Source organism: Oryctolagus cuniculus, chromosome 13 (assembly GCF_051225735.1).
Source record: "Oryctolagus cuniculus isolate XC-2025 breed Fujian yellow rabbit chromosome 13, ASM5122573v1, whole genome shotgun sequence".
In the NCBI taxonomy this organism is placed as follows: Eukaryota; Metazoa; Chordata; class Mammalia; order Lagomorpha; family Leporidae; genus Oryctolagus; species Oryctolagus cuniculus.
In genome coordinates this window covers 1,918,004-1,940,323 of record NC_142879.1, presented here as the reverse complement: position 1 = coordinate 1,940,323, position 22,320 = coordinate 1,918,004, and the positions used below count along the sequence as shown (strand labels likewise).

General features: G+C 62.5%; 2 protein-coding genes across 2 annotated transcripts in view; one reads left to right on the top strand and one right to left on the bottom strand.

Moving 5' to 3' along the window:
• Window positions 1-11,458, bottom strand: part of C13H1orf21 (chromosome 13 C1orf21 homolog) — a 142,547-nt gene extending 131,089 nt beyond the window's left edge. Inside the window, exon 1 of the mRNA XM_070055036.2 lies at window positions 11,320-11,458. The gene's annotated coding sequence lies outside the window, so the exon portion shown is untranslated. The remainder of the gene's footprint in view (window positions 1-11,319) is intronic.
• On the top strand, window positions 1,638-15,338 carry LOC149122456 (uncharacterized). The gene is made up of 4 exons (XM_089311943.1): window positions 1,638-1,784; window positions 6,066-6,213; window positions 11,344-12,341; window positions 13,217-15,338. The coding sequence occupies exons 1-4, from the start codon at window positions 1,638-1,640 to the stop codon at window positions 13,226-13,228; spliced, it is 1,305 nt and encodes a 434-aa protein (XP_089168069.1). The 3' UTR covers window positions 13,229-15,338.
• Window positions 15,339-22,320: the final 6,982 nt, after the last annotated feature.

Genomic DNA, 22,320 nt, shown 5'->3' with positions numbered 1-22,320 from the left:
TGTGTCAGCCCCCGACGCGGGCGCCATTCATGGGGCTGAATGTCACCATGAAACCACACACAGCTAACCAGGGTGACTCTGTAATTAACACCGTCCGAAAAGCTGGCCGTCACCCACGTGTGGCCACCGCGTGTCCAGAGCTCGGCTACTGTGACGAGAAACTGAACTCCGGTTTATTCCTTTTAATTGGTTGAAGTTGAAATGGAAAAACTGATTCAATTCAGTTGCTGTAAAACTTTTCAAAAGACCTGGGACAAGCTGGTTTTGTGAATTTACTGTTTTCAACCATTCGTGGAATCTCAATACAGACCAAGCCCCTCTGATGAAAACTACTGACGAAGCTGCAGTATGCTAAACATGCAAGCTACTCGTCAGCCCCTGAAAGTCCAGCATAAAAACAAACGTCAAGTATTTCTTAAGCATGGATTATATATTGAAATAATTTTCATATACTGGGCTAGGGGCCAGCATTGGGGTACAGTGGGTTAAGCTGCCACCTGCAGTGCCAGCATCCCATATGGCGCCGGTTTGAGTCCCAGCTGCTCCACTTCGATCCAGCACCCTGCTAATGACCTGGAAACACAGAGGAAGATGTCCCAAGTGCTTGGGCCCCTGCACCCATGTGGGAGACCCAGAGGAAGCTCCTGACTCCTGGCTTCAGCCTGACCCAGCCCTGGCTGTTGCAGTCATTTGGGGAGTGAACCTGTGGATGGAAGACCTCTGTCTCTCCCTGTGTAACTCTGCCATTTAAATAAATAGGATAAATCTTAAAAAAAAAAAAAAAAAAGCACTAATGAACAACTTTTAAAAAATACCATCTATCAGGTTAAATAAAGTAGATCATTATAATTAGTTTCACCTGTTTTTTCATTTCTTAACTGAAAAATACGCATTCATGTGCGGTTTGTATTTTATTTATTTCTATTGGACAGCATCACTCTAGAACCCAGACGGGAAGAAACGTGTTCAAATCCTGACTCAGAACCAACAGGCAATAAAGAAAGACTAAACTGTTCATGGCAAAGGACGCAGTTCCCATGGAAACACTGTGCAGGGTGCCGTGCAGAGACGGAACGCAGGACGTGCACACGTCGATACGAACAGGCAGCTGCCCGGCAGCTGGCTCACGGGACCGAGAGGGCCCAGGACCTGCTCAGCGGCCAACGGGTGCTGGTGTGAGTCCCGGAGCCCCGGGCGCAGGCCCAGGGTGCCGACAGCCGGGAGGAGGGAGGCGGCCGAGCACACCAGCTCCCAGGGCCAGGGACCGAAGCCTCCCACAGGGATTCTCCCCAGCCCCCCCGCCCGCTCCACTCAGACCCACCCCAGGCTCTCGGGAACCACAGCCACAGACGCACCCAGAACGAGGGTCTCCAGGTTTCCGGGCCCTGACCGTGTCAAGTTGACACCTGAAGTCGACTGTCACAGTCATAAACCTGGAAAATCATCTGTAAAGATGATGCATTGAATTCCTAACATAACGGGGCAAAAAATCCCATACGATCCTACAAAAATGGACAACAAACACCGAAAGACAATTCACAGAACAGCGGAAGAGTGCCAGCTCCCGGCGGGGAGACCCCCGGGACCCTCCTCCAGAGAGTCCCCACCACCCAGCCGTGGCCAGCCAGGCGCAAGACATGGCCTTGTCCGCCACAGAGAACCTGGAGAATCGGGGGCTCCTGCCAATGGCGAGCGCGCTCACCCCGGCCAGGGACCCCACTGCAGGGCCCCCTTCCAGGCCCGCGAGCAAAGGAAGCCCCCAGCCCAGGATACACAACGCCTTGGTCAGCCTCACTCTCCACCCCCCGCAAGAAGGGACGCGGGACAAGCAACTCACACAGAAACGCTCCTGACCCATCTGTAAAACAGCTTCCGCTCCCACAAAAACACCGCGAGGCCTTCGGGGGCGAGGTTTCAGAAAGCTCGCGGGAAACGCATTACGAAAAAACGCACGGATTTCAAGATTCTTCATCAAAGAAAACATAGTTTGCAATGCCCTTTTCCAATTTTCTTTTTTATTTATTAGAGAAAGGGAGAGACAGCGCTCCCAGCGGCCGGTTCCCTCCCCAGATGCGCACGATGTCCCCTGGCTGGGGCCAAAGCCAGGAGCCAGAAACGGAATGCAGGTCTCCCACGAGGGGGCAGGAACCCAAGCGCTCGAGCCACCGCTGCAGTGAGGAGCCTGAACCAGGAACCAAACCCAGCTGCGGCAACGTGGGCTTCTGGGGCTTTAACCCTGAAGCCCAGGGCCACTCCACGGACTTTTCAAAGTGCCCTGGTAGGTGGCTCTGCAGTGACGTCTGAGATGCACTGTTCAGTGCAAAAAGCGAGACCCTAACCTGTGCTAACCTTGTGTGCACACTAACAGAAACACGTGTAAACACGCACCTGGGGGCTATACACAGACTCACATGCCACACACACATGCATACACAAAACCGTACATAACACACAGGGTCTGCCCGTGTCCCAGGGGACACACATCAGGCAAATATGCACACGCTGAGGAGGCCCGGAAGCAGCGGCTCTCGGCGACCCTCGCGCCTGCACGGAGGCACCCACGTACCGTGTCCCCTGAGTTCTGGAGCTGGAACACGCAAGGCAGCCGTGACCGCAGACGGCTGTGTACCTGCAGATTCGCAATGAACAGGTGCAAGGGACTGAAACGCGGATGCTGAGTTAAAACTCACGGGCTCACCACCAGGCTTTTTTTTTTTTTTTTTTTTAAGATTTATTATTTATTTGAAAGGCAGAGTTACAGAGAGGCAGAGAGAGGGAGAGAGAGAGGGGTCTTCCATCCACTGGTTCACTCCCCAGATGGCTGCAGCAGCTGGAGCTGAGCCAGGAGCTTCCTCCAGGCCTCCCACGTGGGCGCAGGGACCCAAACACTCGGCCATCTTCCACTGCTTTCCCAGGCCACAGCAGAGAGCTGTGCCACGGCACCGGCCCCACCATCCTTTTAAAAATACCCAAAAAGTGATCACAGGGGTCTCCTTCGGGGACGGCACCAAGTCCCGGCCCCAAACACCGGCTCCACGTGGGGGAGAGGCCCGGCACCCACGATCCTCCAGGCACCGCGCCCGGGTTGCCCCGAGCTCCAGAAGGGGTGACGGCGTCCCACCCTGCAAACCCCGCTCAGACAGCTGCCACCCACGGTCCTGGGAGGCGCTGGGCAAACCACAACGCAAAGGCCAGACTGACGACACCTAAATCCACTGGGCAGCCCAACAGGAACGAGTCTCAGAGCCCTGACGCGGGGCAGACTCCTGCCCGAGTCTCCGGAGAAGCTTCCAGTTCAGACCAAAGCCCAGGAACCAGGCAGGGAGAGGAGAACCAGGGAGGATGGACGCCGGGGGCCCCGGAGGACAAGTCCCCGTCTCTACCACGAATACACCACCAGGGAGAAGGAAAAACAGGCACAGGCAGGTGCACCTTGCAGGCATGGAAACTGTCTGAATCCTGATGTAATCACGTGTCCAAAAATCACGTGACAGTCACGGAAACTTGCCTTCTGACTGCATATCTGATATTAATGAACTGTTGTTTAAAAGATTTAGGCACGGGGCTGGCACTGTGGCACAGTGGGTTAAGCCACCGCCTGAGACGCCAGCATCCCACATGGGCACTGGTTTGAGTCCCAGCTGCTCCACTTCCAGTCCGGTTCCCTGCTGATGGCCTGGGAAAGCAGCAGCAGATGGCCCAAGTTTGGACCCTGCTATCCACACGGGGGACCCAGATGCAGCTCCTGGCTCCTGGCTTCAGCCTGGCCCAGTCCCGGCCGTTGCAGCCATCTGGAGAGTGAACCAGCGGATGGAAGACCTCTTTTTCTGTCTCTCTCTCTCTCTCTCTCTGTAACTCTTTCAAATAAAATAAGTAAATCTTAAAAAAAAATAATAAAAGATTTAGGCATGATAATGATAATATGGCAATGTTAAAAGCAAGAAGCATTCCTCGTTTGTCAGAAAGGAAATCTAACACGCACAGCGTCTGACTTCCCTCATAAAGAACCTGCATGGGAGGGGAGAGTGTGGGAGGCAGAGTGGCCAGGAGTGGGTCCGGCCCTCTCAGCACAAGCCGCAAGCCCTCGGTCAGGGTCCTAAGCCCGTGAGCCCCTCCTTCCCCCTCAGAGGGCCGCTGCTGTCACCCAAGACAAAGCCTCGCCCGGCACATCCACCCGGCGCACCCCCACCCAGGGCCAAGACCCCAAAGCTGGAGCTGGGCAGTGATGCCCACCCCATCCCCCCGCCACCAGGGCCCTCAGTGGCGGCTGAGGCCAGGACAGACGCCGTGGGCAGGGGGCTCCCTACGCACAGCACCACCCCCCCAGGGAGCCTGCCCCAGCAGACACCCGTCTCTGCTGAGGACTGTCCTGGTGGTGGGCCCTGGGTACCCTCTGCGACTCTTAGAAACCTGGAGCTCAGCGTCAGTTCCCTTCCCACACACCTTCCCCGGGCTACCCCACGTCACACGGCAGCAGCCCCGACGGCCACGCTTACAGAATCCCGCGCGCATCCACCTCTTCCCACTCTGCGCGGCCGGCGACCTTCTGACGCGAGGCAGCGAGAACACGCAGAGCTGGCCCCGCGGACCTCCCAGCGGGCGAAGCAGCAGCAGCACCCATGAAGGAATCACAGGACGGGGAACCGTCCGGGGCAGGCGGAACCCGGGGACTGAGTCCCTGGGAAAAAGACACAGAGCCGAGATCCGGCTCCCATTCCCGCCCGACCCTCTCTGCTGAATTCCTGACCAGGGTTTCACACACCTAAGCATCCGCACCTAAGACAACACACCAGGGCCGGCGCCACGGCTCACTAGGTTAATCCTCCGCCTGCGGCGCCAGCACTCCATATGGGCACAGGTTCTAGCCCCGCTTGCTCCTCTTCCAGGCCAGCTCTCTGCTGTGGCCTGGGAGTGCAGTGGAGGATGGCCCAGGTGCTTGGGCCCTGCACCCGCATGGGACACCAGGAGGAAGCACCTGGCTCCTGGCTTCGGATCGTAGCGGCCACTGGGGAGTGAACCAACGAAAGGAAGACCTTTCTCTCTATCTCTCTCTCTCACTGTCTATAACTCTACCTGTCAAATAAATTAAACACACACACACACACACACACACACACCAAGGGCCCCACACACCCCAGAGCCCGGCTCCTCCCCCAGAGCCTGGCCTCCCCTCCCGCACCTGATCCACACAGAGACTGTCACCGTCAGCCCCTTACAACACCGTCCACACCCAGCTTCCCACGGGGCCTGACCAGTTCCGCACACAACCCCATCTCCTGGCTGTCCCCTCTGTCCACTGCAGGCGGAACCACGCTGGTGCCACAGCACGCTCTGCCTCCCACCCATCCTGCAAACCACATCTCTCCCCGAATGCTGCCCCTCCCCCACGGCGGCGCACATTTTGGGCAAACCCAGACATACACGCCCCGCATCACCTCCCCCCCCTCCAACTCCACCACGGGCATAAGCCGCCCCCCCGTGGCTCCACATCACTGGGAGTCTCCCGTGGGAAACGCCTTTGTCCCCACATGCCAGTCTGTGAACCGGCCTACGACTCTGTAGTACCCCACAATCGGAAAGATTAGAAGTTAGAGACCCTTCAATAGTTCAGAAATGTAAGTGGCACTGGGCGGTCTCCTGTGGAACCCCCAGGGGTCCCCCCACCCCATGTCTCAAGTTCGGGGAGCCACATAACTTAGGGTCCAAATTTGGACCATTCTGGGCGTCGGGGGGCATACAATCATCACCTACACGGTGCTGTGCCGTGAGAATCGATCAAGGCTGCCTGGGGAAGCCGGGGTGCAGCGTGTCCCCACCACACAGTGGGGAGCGTCTCCATCTCACCGCCATGGCGTGTCTGCATGCCAGCAGCACCAGCACAGGCAGGGCACGGCTTTTTATCTCCATTTCTGCAGCCTCTCCCCAGTGCCAGGCACCGAGATGACACAGGGCGTCAGCCACCAAACTCACGCCTGCCCCACGAATGATCCGAGTGGCGGGGATGAGGCGCCGCAACCCTGGCCCAACAGGCAAGCAAAACATCCCCATCAGCTTTTGCCCCGCAGGCTGCACTCCCCACTGGGGTCTTCACGGAGACAAACCCCGAGCCCAAGGACCCGCTGTCCATCAGCCGGAGCCTCCGGGCTCTGTCGGAACCAGAAGGCACCACGGCAGGGCAGCGGCCAGCACAGGGGAGCTGGGGACGACGCGTGCGTGAGTGACCATCAACGCCGCACACATGCGGTGCAGGATGCAGGGGAGACGGCAGAGGGGAGTGGACCTGGGGCTGAGCCGCGGAGGCTCCGCGCAGGACTTCCTGGGAAGCTCAGTGCAAGCGGCCAGGGATTCCTGGTACAGACACCAGAACACTGCGTTTCCAGCCAATATTGAGCAACCCAGAGGTTCCCGGATTCTCACTTCCTTATCCAGAGCCTGCCTGAGACACACAATGAGATTTGTGTTCTCATCCCTTTATAGCCTGGCCCTGATAAGAGCTGTTGGGCAATGGCCTTAGGGAAACTGCTGCTGGCACAGCTTGCAGAGGGGACCCATGTGAACTTGGTGAGCATTCGTCTGGAGGCCTGCGGCCACTCCCTCCACCCCTGGCCTGCCCAGTTCCCGGGGTGATGCGGGAAACCACCACCGGCTGACCCACCAGGCTGGGGAGGGGCGTGGAGCAGCAAGCGACCCCTGGGGCTGGCAGCGCTGCACCCACACTCACCTCCCCAATGACGGCCAAGAAAGGCGTGCCGTGTCCCAGCCAGTGGACACCACAGACGGGTGACAACGGCCTGAACCTGCCACACAGCCCAGCACTCGGAGCATGGCTGCCAGCAGCTCCGTCCAGAAGCCTGGGGCACCGGGGTGGGGGGGGCCTGATCACCACCCGCGAGGGGCAGCTCTCTGCAGACACTGCGTGGGGAGTCCACGCGGCTGCTCCTCCCGTACGCCACCTGGGACACTGGCGGGGGCCTGACCACCACCCGCGAGGGGCAGCTCTCTGCAGACACTGCGTGGGGAGTCCACGCGGCTGCTCCTCCTGGACGCCGCCTGGGACACTGGCGGGGGCCTGACCACCACCCGCGAGGGGCAGCTCTCTGCAGACACTGCGTGGGGAGTCCACGCGGCTGCTCCTCCTGGACGCCGCCTGGGACACTGGCGGGGGCCTGACCACCACCCGCGAGGGGCAGCTCTCTGCAGACACTGCGTGGGGAGTCCACGCGGCTGCTCCTCCTGGACGCCGCCTGGGACACTGGCGGGGGCCTGACCACCACCCGCGAGGGGCAGCTCTCTGCAGACACTGCGTGGGGAGTCCACGCGGCTGCTCCTCCTGGACGCCGCCTGGGACACTGGCGGGGGCCTGACCACCACCCGCGAGGGGCAGCTCTCTGCAGACACTGCGTGGGGAGTCCACGCGGCTGCTCCTCCTGGACGCCGCCTGGGACACTGGCGGGGGCCTGACCACCACCCGCGAGGGGCAGCTCTCTGCAGACACTGCGTGGGGAGTCCACGCGGCTGCTCCTCCTGGACGCCATCCTCAGTTTGTCGCTTTTCTTCCCGCTGACCGACCGAAACGACCAGCACAGGCTGCACACTCACGGGAGCGCAGGGCACCGGGTCGCAGCTAAAGCACTTTGCTTGGCATCAATGTGTCCCACGAGCTTATAAAATTCTCCCAGAATGCAATAAAACCACAATAAATGAGAAAAAATGTGGTTTAAGTTAGAGTAATATTTATTTAACCAGCACTGATTTAACCAAGGGACGGAAAAAAAATACCAATAACGAAGAAGTCAACTTCTGTGACTGGGGTGCGACAAAGCCTTTCGGTGGCTCTTAGGGGAACCTCTGACATGCTTCTCAGGATTTGTGTGCAAACCTTTAAAATCACAATAAGCATCAAGATGTTTCCTTTACCGATTACCCAACTGGGGAGGCAGCAGCCCAGCGAGGCAGCAGCGCTCTCCTCGGGCTGGTACAAAGTCAGCACGCCACAGGGAGAGCAGAGAGCGGGAAGCCGCAGCACCCACCTGGCAGACAGGTGTGGACGGCAGCCACCATCTCCATGCACGCGTGTGCAGGGAGGCAGGCAGGGGCACGTATGTGCAGCACAGGGCTGAGGGGGAGTGGGCGGGCAGGGCAGGACGGGCACAGGCCCTGGGGGCCGGGAGCAGCCGCTGGGAGAGGCAGCCAGGAGGGAGGAGCCCTGGACGCTCACCGAGACACGAAGCCACGGCTGAGGGCCAGGGGGTGAAGCGGGCGGGATGGGAGGTGGCAGGGACCTGTGGCAGAGGAGGGGAGAGACGGGAGTGCGGAGGCTCGGGGCGACGGTGAAGGCGGTGGAGGGAACTGAAAAGACCAGGAGGCGGGGCTGCTGCTGTGTCCAGGCCCTGCTCCCAGGGAGACCGCAGCTGGGAAAACCCTGCAGCCCAGCAGAAGTCAAAGGAGGCATGGGGACAACAGGCAGGGCCCCTCCCCCAGGTCCCAGGTGAGGACTGCCCCTGCCCTGCCACAAACCAGCAGGCTGGCCACGCCCCCATTCCTGTCAAAGAGAGTCCCACTGCAGGCCCGGCTCCAGGAACCCCTACACTGGCCTGGGGACGCCTACGACTGAGACCGACTGAGACTGGCGGATTTTCCCCGAGGGCTGAGACCTTGCACCCTTTCACTGCCTGGGCTGACTCCGGGCGCCTGGCTCCCCAGGCGGGGAGCGGCCGCCGAGAAGGGGGTCTCTGAGCGCACAGGGAACGGCAGAGCACAGTGGAGGAGCTCCGAGAGCCCAGAGCCTGCAGACCCCGGCGGGGGCTCGGGTCTGCTCCCGCCAGCCAGGCTCGCCTTGCAATTGCACAACCACAGCCTGTCATGCTGCTGCTTGTTGCAACTGTAACTTGTAAAATTAAACTCAGAACCCGGACAGTCAAGCTAAGTAACTGCCTACTGGAAAAACATGTGCATAGATAATTTACAGGCTGCTGCCAGATCGGCTCCTGAATTATGATCTCTGGAAGTCAAAACCGTCACCGTCCTTTAAAATACAGCTCCATTCTGCCATTCTCCAGCGCCCGGCCTCTGCCGGCGCTGCCAGTGTCCCCAGCATCATCTGACGCTGGCCCAGCACCACTCCCACTCGTGTCTTATCAAGAACCTGATTAAGCACACGCCGCCCCCTTCTGGAACTGGAGCTCAAGGGGCACCATGCGGTGGTCAAAAATGCACTTGTTTACTAAAAAGCCACCAATTCCTAGCACTGTGCGGCTGTGCCGGGTGCTCACAGCTGTGTGACCTCCGGGAACCTCTCTCCACCCTGGGAGCGGGCTACACTGTATCCGTTTCCTAGGCAGCATTCGTAGGCTGTAGGTTCCCATGCACTCCCAGGTACCGGATGCACAGGCTGATTTACGTCCTGGCAAACCGACTTCTACAAGAAGCATTTCCACACAGGCCTGTGGTCCACCGCTAGGACACCTGATGGACACGGAGTGCCAGTCCCCCGGCCAGCCCCCCTCGCCCCTCTGCCTGCTGAGTTGCCATCTCACACCCTGGTGAGCAGGCCCAGGACCGCCCCAGCAAGCTCTGCCCACACGGCCCCCCGCTTTAGATTTGGGTTGGAGGCAGAGGGCCCCAACACAGCGAGGGCCACCCTCACAGCAGAGCTGGAAGGAAACCTCCAAGGATACAGAACCCCAGGGCCTTTGCGCCTACTCCTGGGAGCCACAGGACCGGGGGCGGCATCTGCTGTGAATCCACCTCCGGCCTTGACATTCACTGTCCCTCCCAGCCTGCCATGTCCTCTTCCCTGACCACAAACAGACAACCCCACCCTGGGAATGGGAGGCATGAGGACACGCCACGCGGGATGCAGCTCTCCAGGCCTGCCTGGTCCCTGAGCCAACAGCGCGGCAAACCAACCGCCTTGCTCCTTGCCGGAGACAGGGGCTCTGTGCTCAGGCCCAGCAAACAGCACCAGGGAAGGGCAGGCTGCGGACCCGCACCCTGTGAGTCTCCAGGGAGCTCAGCTCCGCAGACAGCGGCCCACCCGTGCCAGAAATGACAAAGTGACCCAGGGCGGGGAGGGCACACATGGCCAGCCAAGAACACAGAGCCAGCAAGTGGAACTATCTGCCCGTGAACTTCCAACAGTGCAGGGTGCCAGGCCTCCCCACCGCCCACCAGTGGGCATCGGCCTGGTGGGGTCGGAGGCCGGGCTGCAGAAGTGCCTGACGGCCCCTCTGAGCCGTGTCTGCCGACGGTGTGACACTTCTAGGCTGACTCCAGGATCCGGGCAGGTTTGATGTTCACACACACACACACACACACACACTCAGCTGCCTTCTCCCTGGCACTTCCCACTTCGAAAGTCGCAGACCGAAGAGAGGTGACCAAGTCCAAATCCATGGCCTTTGTCCAATCAAGGCACTTCCAAAAAGGCCACCTGGGCATGCGTGCCACGGACCCCGTGGTCCCAGGCGGAGCAGCACAGAACAGGGGAGAAGGCCCCCAAACTCGGCACTCTGGACTTCCAATTGGGAACACCTCCACCTGCCCCCGCGCGGCTCTGCCCTGAAGGCCTGGACTCCGCCCAGCTGAAGGGCGAGCGAGGGCGAGTCCCCTGGGCTGGAAGGCCCGCCCGTGCCAGGGCAGGAGGTGCCAGGTCCCCAAACGGTCCGCGCTCGCTCCGGGGAGCCCGCGTCCCCGCGGGGGCCCGGGTGGCCAGGGCAGGTCACGGCCAGAGTCACCCCAGGCCCGGAACCCGGGCACAACAGCAGAACCGTGTCTCTTTTAAAACGATTTTCCTCGAGACAGCTCAGAGCTCGTCAACTTCCAGCTGGAAACCTACCGCTCCTCTCGGAAGCGCGCCCGCCTCCCGGGGGACGCGGTTGTGTATTTTTATCTGCGGCCGCGCGCTCCGGGGCCGGCGCCAGCACCCGGCCACCGAGCCTCGGACCCCGGGCCCCGCCGCGCCCCGCACACACTGACCGGGGAGAGCCCCTCGGCGGGGTGCGGGGGGCGCCACGGAGGACCGCGCCGGGCACGCGTGGCACCCCGGAGAGGCCGGCACTTCAGGCGTCCGGGGCCGCAGCGCGCACAGCCCCGCGTCCTCGGGCGGGGCGGCAGAACGCACCGGGAGAGTCGGCTCCGCCGCCCCAGCCTCGGCCAGCCAAGTCCGGGGGCTGTGCGCGGGGCCGGGCCCGCGGTAAAGTCCGGCCCGGCCTCGGCCCCGCAGCGGCCCCGGCCCGCAGCGGCTCGAACCCCGAACCCCACACCCCGCACCGCGGCGCCCGCAGGCCTCCCCTGCCCGCCGCGCCCCGGCCCACTTACCTCGGGCGCTCGCGGGGGGCTGAGGCGGCCCCCGCGGCCCCCCGCCCCGGTCCGCCTCGCCGGCCCCTCCTCCTCCTCCTCCTCCTCCTCCTCCTCCTCCTCCTCCTCCTCTCCCTCGGCCACGGCGCGTCCGGCTCGGCCCCCTCCCTGCACGGCCCCAGCCGAGCCCCGGGCGGGCCCGCGGGCGTGAGCGCGAAGCGGCGGCGCGCGGCCCGCTCCCCGGCCCCGAGCGCGGCGGCTCGCACAGTGGGCACGCAGCGCGGCCGGCGACCGTCCCCGGCGGGCGGCAGGGCGGGCGGGGCCGGCGGCGGGAGGGGCGCGCGGGCGCGGGGGCGGGGCCTCCCCGGCAGCCGCGCGCACGAGAGCCGCGCGGCCGGACCCGCCCGCCCGCCCGCGCCCGGTGCCCGGCTCCCGCGCGCCCCGCTCCCGCCGGGGAGGAAGGGCTGGCGAGGGGCTGCCCCGGCGGCCGGAGGGGCGGAGCGCGCGCGCCCGCGCCGGCGGGAGCAGGCCCGGTGTCCGGTCCGGCCTTCCTGGGCCCAGCCCCGCGGAGACCCTGGCCGGCTGGGGGCCCCGCTGCGGGCAGCGCTGCGTCCCCCGCCCGCCGCGGGGTCCTGGTCCCTGGCCAGGCTGGGCCCGCCGCACCCGCCCGGGGCTGCGAGGTGGGCCGAGCCCGGCGACGCGCGCGAAGCGGCGCTGGAGGGAAGCGCTGGGCGCCGCTGCCCATCGCCCCCTGCCTGCCTGGACCCGAGTGCTGGGGGTCCGGAAAGATCCAGCAGCGGCCGGCCCGGGCCTCCGTGACCCCCGCGGAGGCCGGCGACGCCCCGCCCGCGGGAAGGGGGGTGTTCTGCTCCCAGGCGCGCTGGGCGCTTCGCGGGCGCCCAGAGCGGACCCTCCCGCGCCGAGCGCCTCCTGCGTCTTTTGTGCGCTTCGCCGCCCCTCACTGTCCCGCACACGCGAGGAACGCCAGGCCCTGCGGCGGACGCCGGGGAAACAATGGGGAGAGACCCTGCGGCCCGGGCCGGGTGAGGCTGAGAGCGGGGGCGCTGGGCTGCGGAGCAGACCCGGGTCTCCTGGGGCGAGGCGAGGACCAGCCCCCCACCCCCACCCGCCGTGTCCGGGAAGTCGGCCTTGGCGGGGAGGTGCCCTTCTCTGCCAGCCTGCTGCATCCGCAGAGGCCGGATCACGGTGTTGGTGAAACCCAGGCCTCCTGGGCGCTGTGAACTCGTCCCAGTGAGCGGCGGCCCCTCCCGGGCGCCTCTGCCTCCCTCCTGTCTAATGGCAGGCACCAAGAGTTTGTTGTGAAAGCAGAAGGAGACAAAACGCGGCGAGCAGCCGGGCAGGGAAAGGCGGGCTGCCTGCGCCCTGACGACCTGGCCGGCCCGCCCTCTGCCAGCGCCCTGGTTTTCACCGGGAGGAGCGGGCTGGGGGCGGTGCGGTTCTGGAGTGATGGTGATCAAGCCTTCCCTGGGCCATTCGGCCTAAACCTGTGATAGAATCACACCCCCAGCTGAGGGCCGCAGGTATCTGCAGGTGGGGAGAAGGATCTGAGGGACACGGGAGTCTGCAGAGCCCCTCCCCGCAGCCGGAGCCCTGGGGGTGCACCTGCCCCGCTCTGCAGAGCCCCCCCCAGCCGGAGCCCTGGGGTGCACCTGCCCCGCTCTGCAGAGGCCCCCCCCCCCGCAGCTAGAGCCCTGGGGTGCACCTGCCCCGCTCTGCAGAGCCCCCCCCCAGTCGGAGCCCTGGGGTGCACCTGCCCCGCTCTGCAGAGCCCCCCCCCCCCCCAGCTAGAGCCCTGGGGGTGCACCTGCAGTGTGTTCTCCCGGGCTCCAGTGGTGTTTGGCTACGTGGGCCTCCCTTGCCGTCCAGGCTCTGAACGTCCCTGCTTTCTCACTCACAGAGGTTTACTTAACAAAAGCTGAACGTGGAGTGCACTGAACCAACCTTCACATCCTAGCAAACAGGGCCTTTGGAGAGGGGACACGGACTCCTGGGCAAGCAGCCCTTGTTATACAGGGTCCCGGGCCTCCAGCTCCACGATGCTGTTTTTTGGGCTGACCGCCACTCCTGTGTCCTGCTGGCCCGTTCTGTCGCAGGACCCACGAGGCTCGGATTCCACATACTCCCTGGACACGTCTGCCACCGTTCGCTGTCCACGACAACGTCTTGTCCAGACATTTTTTCATCTCGGGAGGGTGAGCTTTGTTTGTGGAGTCTGCTCTGGGGGCTCAGAATCCGCCTGTACTGCAAACTTTTAAAGCTCGCTTTTAAATTATGCAAGGTGCTGCATGTTCATTGTTGAAAATGTTGCAATTCAAAAAAAAAAAAAAATGAGGTCCTGTGAGGAAAGTCAAGGTCACAGCTGCACTATCTGGAAAGGAAAAAAGCGTCCCCACGGGCCTCGGGGTGTCCGTTTCATCTTCATTAATTTCAGTATCACTCCGTCAGCAGACACGAAGCGGCTCACAGCACAGTGCACGGGACTCCTAAGTGCCGTCTGCTTCGTGGTGCACACGCTCACGCGCAGCCTGCGAGGGAAGTCCATGATCCCCTGACTGCTCACAGCGGCAGCATCCAGGCTCCGCGGGTCCCGGAGCCCTCGGGCTCCGGAGAGAGCGCAAAGCCAGCTGGGAGGGCTCAGGCTCCCACCCCACCCCTCCCACGGGACCCTCGCTTTCCTGCTCTGAGCTGGCAGGGCCAGTGGGGCTGGGGACTTCTGCAGGGGCCACAGAAGACAGGCGGGGACGAGCCCGGGGCTGGGGGCATACAGGTCGGCCTCCCAGGTGCAGGGGAGGCGCCCGAGGGCCGTCCACGCCCAGGCCCCCGCAGCAGGAGTGGCCGCTGGTGCGCGTGGGCAGCGCCAGCCGGATCGGGAGGCGTCATCTTCTTGCTCCCGGGGCTGCCGAGACGCCTGCGAGCATGCTTTCACAGGAACGTGAACCACGGTTTCCTCTCCTGGCGTCCTGGCCTCTGGCTGTTCCCCACCACCAGAATCCTGGAGCTCTACCCCTCCAGAGAGTCTAAAACAGTTTCCCAAGAAGTCCAATCTTCTTTTCTGCCCGGAGTTCCAGGCCTCTGGATTCACTGTGGCCATCTATCTAGGAGGTGAACCAGAGGGTAGAAGCTCGTTCGCTCGCTCTGTGTGTGTGTGTGTGTGTGTGTGTCTGTCTCTCTCTCTTGGTAGCATTGCCTTTCAACCAAATAGAGAAAGCATTTCCAAAAAAAAAAAGAGAAGAAAAAACAAGAGGAGCCAGAGAGCTGCCCGTCCAGTCTCCGTAAGAGAACACAGCTGGCCATGCCTGGAACAGTCCCCACCAGAAACCCGGCCACGCCGCCACCGCCATCTTGACTTCTCGCTTCCAGAACCCAAGAAACAGGGGCGCACGGTGGGAGCCACCGGCCATGACATCTCATGCACACCGTGTGAGCCACCGGCCGTGACGTTGTATACATGCTGTGCGGGCCACACGACAGTGACCTCCTGTGTGTGCCATGGGGGCTACTCAGCCGTGACATGCACACCATGTGAGCCACCGGCCGTGACGTCGTGGTAGAGCCACCCGCTGACCGAGGCACACAGGTTCCCGCCACCATTGACGAGGGAGAAGCCAAGGCAGCATGGGGTGGCTGAAAAGACAGCAAAGCAAAGCTCTGCACTCCGGAAACTTCTCACACAGGTCTACACGAATGTGCGAAAAGGCTTTCTTGGCCGGCTCTGGCACAGCAAAGTTAAGGAGCCGCCTGCAGTGCCAGCAGCCCATCTAGGCAATGGTTCACCTCCGGGCGGCTCCACTCCCGACCCAGCTCCCTGCTGGCAGTGGAAGACGGTCCAAGTGCTTGGGCCCCTGCACCCTGTGGAGACCCAGAGGAAGCTCCTGGCTCCTGGCTTCAGCCTGGCCCAGCCCCAGCCATTGTGGTCATCTGGGAAGTGAACCAGTGGATGGAGCAGCTCTCTCTCTCTCCCTCTCTTTTCTCTAATTCTGCCTTTCAAATAAATAGATAAATAAATCTTAACAACTAAATGAAAGATAAAACTCTTCCAGCAGGTTAATGGATTAGCTTCTCATCACTATAACTAATGCCTGAAACAAGCTATGCAAAGCTCGTGGTGCCCAGGATTTCGGAGGGCCAATTCCGAGACTGGGAGGGAGCCCCCGTCTGCCACTGGTGAGGCTGCAGGCTGGGGGGGTGGGTGGAGAGCGAGCAGTGAGCCGGAAGCAGGGACCGCAACCAGGCCTGACCAGGCCTCCTCAAGACCCTCCTCCCAGGGGCCTCCCAGCAGGCCCACCTCCTGGACCCCACAATTGGATCAAGGCTCCACCCTCCCAAGCCCCAGATTCCAGGGCCCAACCACCCACGTGAGTTCAGAGGTCAATTCCTAGTCCAGCCACGGCACCCACGTTCCTGGAAAGTGGCTTTGGCAGGGTGATGTCCAAGTTAGCGGTGCTGGGACGCTGAGACGGGTTCTGGTCCCCCACAGCGGCACGGCGTGTCTGCGCGTGTCCCCCTCGGCACCGTGTGCTCAGGAATGTGAACTCACGCTTCATCCTCCCAGCGTCACAGCTAGAGTGGAAGCAGGGGTCCAGCTGGGTCAATCCCAGCGCCGAGCCCACAGCCCCACGGCGACGAAGGACGGTTTCAACTCCTGCCCAGTTCCACGCACCCCTCTGCCCCGGGGCATGGGAGTCAGTGAGCTGTGCTCTAACCCCTCCCCCGGCAGGCCCCTTGCCCAGGGGGCACTGCACGGAGAGCAGGTGCACGCTAGCGCCACGTGGCCATGCCATGGAGCTCCCACGGAGGACCACGCATGTGTGAAGCCCCATCCAGACTCCAGCCCATTTGTGTGTTTGGTGAGGGCACCGCCTCCTGCCCCATACAGGGGACCCCTGGACAGCGAGCTGCCCCTTCTCTCGGCCTCTCGTGGGGGCGCTCTCCCTGCAGGCTGTCCACACTCTCTCCCCTCGCAGGCCACCCCCACTCTCCCCCCCCAGGCCGCCCACACTCTCCCCCCCCCCCCGCAGGCCACCCACACTCTCACCCCCCCGCAGGCCACGCCCACTCTCCCCTCATAGGCCGCCCCCACTCTCCCCCCCCCCCGCAGGCCGCCCCCACTCTCCCCTCCCCTGCAGGCCACCCACACTCTCCCCTCCCCCGCAGGCCACCCACACTCTCCCCTCATAGGCTGCCCCCACTCCCCACCCCGCAGGCCGCCCACTCTCCCCCCCCCCGCAGGCCGCCCCCACTCCCCACCCCCGCAGGCCGCCCCCACTCTCCCCTCGCCCCTGCTCTCCTTCCTGCACTTTGCACTCCGTCCCTACAACACTGCAAGGCAGGTGCGACCCAGCTGCACCTGATGGCCCCACCTCTGTGGCCCTCACCTCTGGAGTACCCAGAATCCTTCTCTTGGGAGAGTTTACAGTTCACACTGCTGGGGACCTGGCCACACCTGATCCTTTCTGCTGGCTCTGCCACCAAGGTCGGGCCACCAAGGTCAGGGGCCACCAAGGTCAGGGGCCAGAGGCTTGAGACTGGACAGTGTGTGTGTGTGTGTGTGTGAGAGAGAGAGAGAGAGAGAGAGAGAGAGTCAGGTACTCTGTGTATCTGTCAGATACTCGGTGTGTGTCTGTCAGGTACTCTGGGTGTGTGTCAGGTACTCTATGTGTCTGTCAGATACTCTGTGTGTGTGTCAGGTACTCTGTGTGTCTGTCAGATACTCTGTGTGTGTGTCAGATACTCTGTGTGTATGTCAGATACTCGGTGTGTGTGTGTCGGTTACTCTGTGTGTGTGTCAGATACTCAGTGTGTGTCTGTCAGGTACTCTCTGTGTGTGTCAGATACTCTGAGTGTGTCAGGTACTCTGTGTGTCTGTCAGATGCCCTGGGTGTGTGTCAGGTACTCTGGGTGTGTCAGGTACTCTGTGTGTGTCAGATGCCCTGGGTGTATATCAGGTAGTCAGTGTGTGTCTGTCAGGTACTCTCTGTGTGTGTCAGGTACTCTGGGTGTGTCAGGTACTCTCTGTGTGTGTCAGATGCCCTGGGTGTGTGTCAGGTACTCTGGGTGTGTCAGGTACTCTGTGTGTGTCAGATGCCCTGGGTGTATATCAGGTACTCAGTGTGTGTGTGTCAGGTATTCTCTGTGTGTGTCAGATACTCTGAGTGTGTCAGATACTCTCTCTGTGTGTCAGGTACTCTGCGTGTGTGTCAGGTACTCTGGGTGTGTCAGATGCCCTGGGTGTATATCAGGTACTCAGTGTGTGTCTGTCAGGTATTCTCTGTGTGTGTCAGATACTCTCTCTGTGTGTCAGGTACTCTGCATGTGTGTCAGGTACTCTGGGTGTGTCAGGTACTCTGTGTGTGTGTCAGATGCCCTGGGTGTGTGTCAGGTACTCAGTGTGTGTCTGTCAGGTACTCTGTGTATCAGATACTCTCTCAGATGCTCTGAGTGTGTGTCAGGTACTGTGTGTGTGTGTGTGTCAGGTACTCTGGGTGTGTGTCAGGTACTCTGGGTGTCAGGTACTCTGTGTATCAGATACTCGGTGTGTGTCAGATGCTCTGGGTGTGTGTTTCCGTCAGTCTTTGGGTACCACAATCCACACACAGGAGAAGCGCCCCGCAGGTGATGTGAGTCGGGGGCTGAGGCTGTTTGTCTACTTGATTGCAGCAGTGTCGGGTCTCACACAGTCCCTGGAAATGGCCCAGGCCAGAGCAGAGCAGAGTTTGGGGTGAGAGCTAAACACTTGCTAATGGCTGTAGTGGTCTTCCAAAGATGCGAGAATCACATGAAGCGGCCTGCGCTCCCAGACCTGAGCTCCACGGCCACGCCGAGGCCGCGCTCCCAGACCTGAGCTCCACGGCCACGCCGAGGCCACGCTCCCAGACCTGAGCTCCACGGCCACGCCGAGGCCACGCTCCCAGACCTGCGCTCCACGGCCACGCCGAGGCCGCGCTCCCAGACCTGAGCTCCACGGCCACGCCGAGGCCGCGCTCCCAGACCTGAGCTCTGTGGCCACGCCGAGGCCGCGCTCCCAGACCTGAGCTCCACGGCCACGCCGAGGCCACGCTCCCAGACCTGAGCTCCACGGCCACGCCGAGGCCGCGCTCCCAGACCTGCGCTCCATGGCCACGCCGAGGCTGCGCTCCCAGACCTGAGCTCCACGGCCACGCCGAGGCCGCGCTCCCAGACCTGAGCTCTGTGGCCACGCCGAGGCCACGCTCCGAGACCTGCGCTCCGCGGCCACGCCGAGGCCGCGCTCCCAGACCTGAGCTGAATCCACGGCCATGCCGAGGCCGCGCTCCCAGACCTGCGCTCCACGGCCACGCCGAGGCCACGCTCCCAGACCTGAGCTGGATCCACAGCCACGCCGAGGCCGCGCTCCCAGACCTGCGCTCCGCGGCCACGCCGAGGCCGCGCTCCCAGACCTGAGCTGGATCCACAGCCACGCCAAGGCCGCGCTCCCAGACCTGAGCTCCATGGCCACGCCGAGGCCGCGCTCCCAGACCTGAGCTGGATCCACAGCCACGCCAAGGCCGCGCTCCCAGACCTGAGCTCCATGGCCACGCCGAGGCCGCGCTCCCAGACCTGAGCTGGATCCACAGCCACGCCGAGGCCGCGCTCCCAGACCTGCGCTCCGCGGGCTTCTCCCCAGGGCGTGCACTTTCTTCCATCGCATTTTCAAAGCTGTGCAGCTGGAAGATGAGGAGCGTCCACACTGGAGCAGGGAGCAGTCAGAATCCAGGCGCAGAGGGGATCGGCCACAGAGAGAGGGGGTGGGGCAGGGGCAGGGGCTCCAGATGCTGCCACCTCCCAAGCCCTCTGTGGCCTCCCCTCTCTGTTCCCTGGCCTCTCTCTGCCCAGGTATTGACGTTTGCTGGCTGGAGTGCGGCCGCAGGACACAAGTCACGGGCCCGGCATCTGCTTAGGGTACCACTCGGGCTGCTGCTGTCTCTCTGGGTGACTGCAGGTCCCACGGAGCTGAAGGCCTCGCTGTTCCTACGGGGAGTGGCTGGCTGCGTCCTGGGGCGGTGGATCAATCTGTCTCTCGCTGCTCTTGCCGGCGTGGAGAGCAGAGCTGGACATCCAGCCGTCTCTGGGGCCAGGACAGGGCAGCAGGAACGCGCCGAAAGGGAGAAGCGGAAAGAGAAAAACACGGTCTTCATCCCTGCCTCAACTTGACCTCTGCAAATGCCCTCCCCTCCCCGGTTCCCTTTCGGAAAGTGCAGCGGCGCTCGGGAGACAAACGCCGGAGGCGCACGCGCCGTGAGGCACCAGTCCCCCACAGCCCAGCCAGCAGCGCCGACTGCACCGCGGTCATGCAACCTGTGCTGGTTCCGGCGGTACGGACCGATCTAAGACGCAGTGCTTGAGAATTCGGTTGTTTTAAGAACTAATGGAAGGCCGGCGCTGCGGCTCACTAGGCTAATCCTCCGCCTAGCGGCGCCGGCACACCGGGTTCTAGTCCCGGTCGGGGCGCCGGATTCTGTCCCGGTTGCCCTCTTCCAGGCCAGCCCTCTGCTGTGGCCAGGGAGTGCAGTGGAGGATGGCCCAGGTGCTTGGGCCCTGCACCCCATGGGAGACCAGGAAAAGCACCTGGCTCCTGGCTCCTGCCATCGGATCAGCGCGGTGCGCCGGCCGCAGCGCGCCAACCGCGGCGGCCATTGGAGGGTGAACCAACGGCAAAGGAAGACCTTTCTCTCTCTGTCTCTCTCTCTCACTGTCCACTCTGCCTGTCAAAAAAAAAAAAAAAAAAAAAAAAAAAAAAAAGAACTAATGGAAACGACTGCTACACCGTGAGAGAAGCAGGTGGCCTCCAGGTCGTATTCTGAGAGCAAGGAATTGGAAGATTTCGAAACAAGAACTGCGGATACGTGTTAGGTTTCAGAGTGTCTCACTCGCCCGCTTGTGTGCACTGGCACAAGCCTTCCCACAAGGCCACGTTGTCACCACCGTCTGTTTCCTAGATGCAAACTCGGAGGCACAGCGAGGTAAAGCGATCAGGGACAAAGCCCCCAGCTGCCAGTGGACCTGACGCTCACCCGCACCACCACACCGAGGTCCAGGCCAGACCCGGGCACCTGAGCATCTCCGGGACCTGCTGAATCTGGACAGCCGCTGCGCCTGACCCCCTGCCTCCCGTGGGATCTCGGTCGCCTGGGGGACACCAGGACAGGCAAAGGGGCCGCACCACCTGCCGGGAGTTGAAGTGCCCTGGCTCCTCGCAGCGGAAGGCAGCCAGCCCAGGGAGCGGATCCCAGAGCCAAGGGGCTGGGAGCCCTGGACTGGACAGCGCCCCAGGCTGCAGCACTCCGTTCAGCTCACTCCCCGGGCTGGGGTCCCCGGGAACACTTGGGGTGCTGCACCAGCTGGGAGTGGGTTCTGCTGCATTCTGCCGTGTTTAGCTCAGCACCCTCAGGACGGGCCTCAGCCCCATCTCCTGGACCACACGCCAGACCCCTCAGCCCTGGCTCTGCAGCAGGGCCACCTCTGTGTCAGCATCCTGCCCTCAGCTACAGGTCTCTGAAGAACCCAGAATAAAGCCCGGGCTTCCTCCCCGCACAGACCCTTCCATGCTCGCCCTGAGCGCTGTTCATGAAGCCCCTGGGTCCAGATGCTCACTGATCGCCTGGCTGGCGGAGTGCGGGCTCCGGCCCACGGACCTTGCACGTGTCGCTGTCTCTGTGTGCACCACACTCGGCCCGCACCCGTCCATGCAGCCCATCCTGCTGCCTTCTGTGGTGGAGGGCGAGCCCCCCCCCCACATCGCTGAGCCCCAGGTCTGCACCTGTGCCAGGGGACCAGCCAGTGCCGACGGAGACCAAGACGGAGAGGACCTGGGGTCTATACTCAGCCCTGCTCTCTGTTCCGGACAGCGCCCCCGCACCTCTGGTCAGAATTCAGCGCCTCCTCTCCCCTCCTGTTGAGTTTTGGGGTTGCCTAAAAGCCTGTCCGATTCTGGAATTCTTCTGTCACCCCAAAGAACAGGAGGGTTCCGACTTCTGTGCGTCACCGCAGGCCAGTTCCCGCCTCTTCCACGGCTGTGGCTGGTGCAGGTGGAGGGGTGTCCGTGGGGGTCTCAGCCCGCACCTCTCTGAGGATTATCTCATCGAGGGTCCTCACGCATCCCCGGGAACATTGTCGATAGTTGCGTGGGGCGGCTGCGGCCACGCTCGCTGGCCGTCTGCCCCAGGCACCTGTGAGGAGCTGACAACACAGAGCGGCGGAGGGCAGGGCGTGGAGAAAGGCAAACAGCAAAACATCAGAGAACCGGTTTGTGGGAAGATGGAACGGAAGATAAGGCACGGTGGTGCGGAACTGCTGGGACCCGTGCACAGCTTCTCCGCAGCGTGCGTTTTCCATGAACCTCTTGGGTCGCCTGCGCGGTGTCCACAGCACAGAGTCTACACTGAACAATGCTTTCTAGCGGCTGGGAAAGTCCCCGTGGGGTGGGCATCCAGCCCAACGGTCCAGGCGCTCTTGTCCCGGTACAGAGTGTGCCTGGGTTCAGTACCGAGTTCTGGCCTCCTGGTAGTGCAGCCCTGGGGGGCAGCCGTGATGGCTCAGGCAAGCTGGTCCCGGCCACCCACCTGGGAGACATGGGTGGGGTCTCCTCTGGGCCTGGCCCGGCCCCTGCAGTTGCAGGCTCCCTCTCCATCTCCTTCTCTGTCTCTCTCCCTCTCTTCCCCGGCCCCCAAATAATTCCTTAATGCTTTGGAGTGTCTGTTAACTGATCCCTAGTCATTATATGATGTTTTCATCGATGACTTGGGCAGATTCCTTAAGGAACTACTATTTAGGGGCCGGCGCTGTGGTGCAGCGGGTTCATGCCCTGGACTGAAGCACCGGCATCCCATATGGGCGCCGGTTCCAGTCCCGGCTGCTCCTCTTCCCATCCAGCTCTCTGCTGTGGCCTGGGGAAGCAGTGGAAGATGGCCCAGGTCCTTGGGCTGCTGCACCCATGCGGGAGACCCAGAAGAAGCTCCTGGATCCTGGCTTCAGATCAGGGCAGCT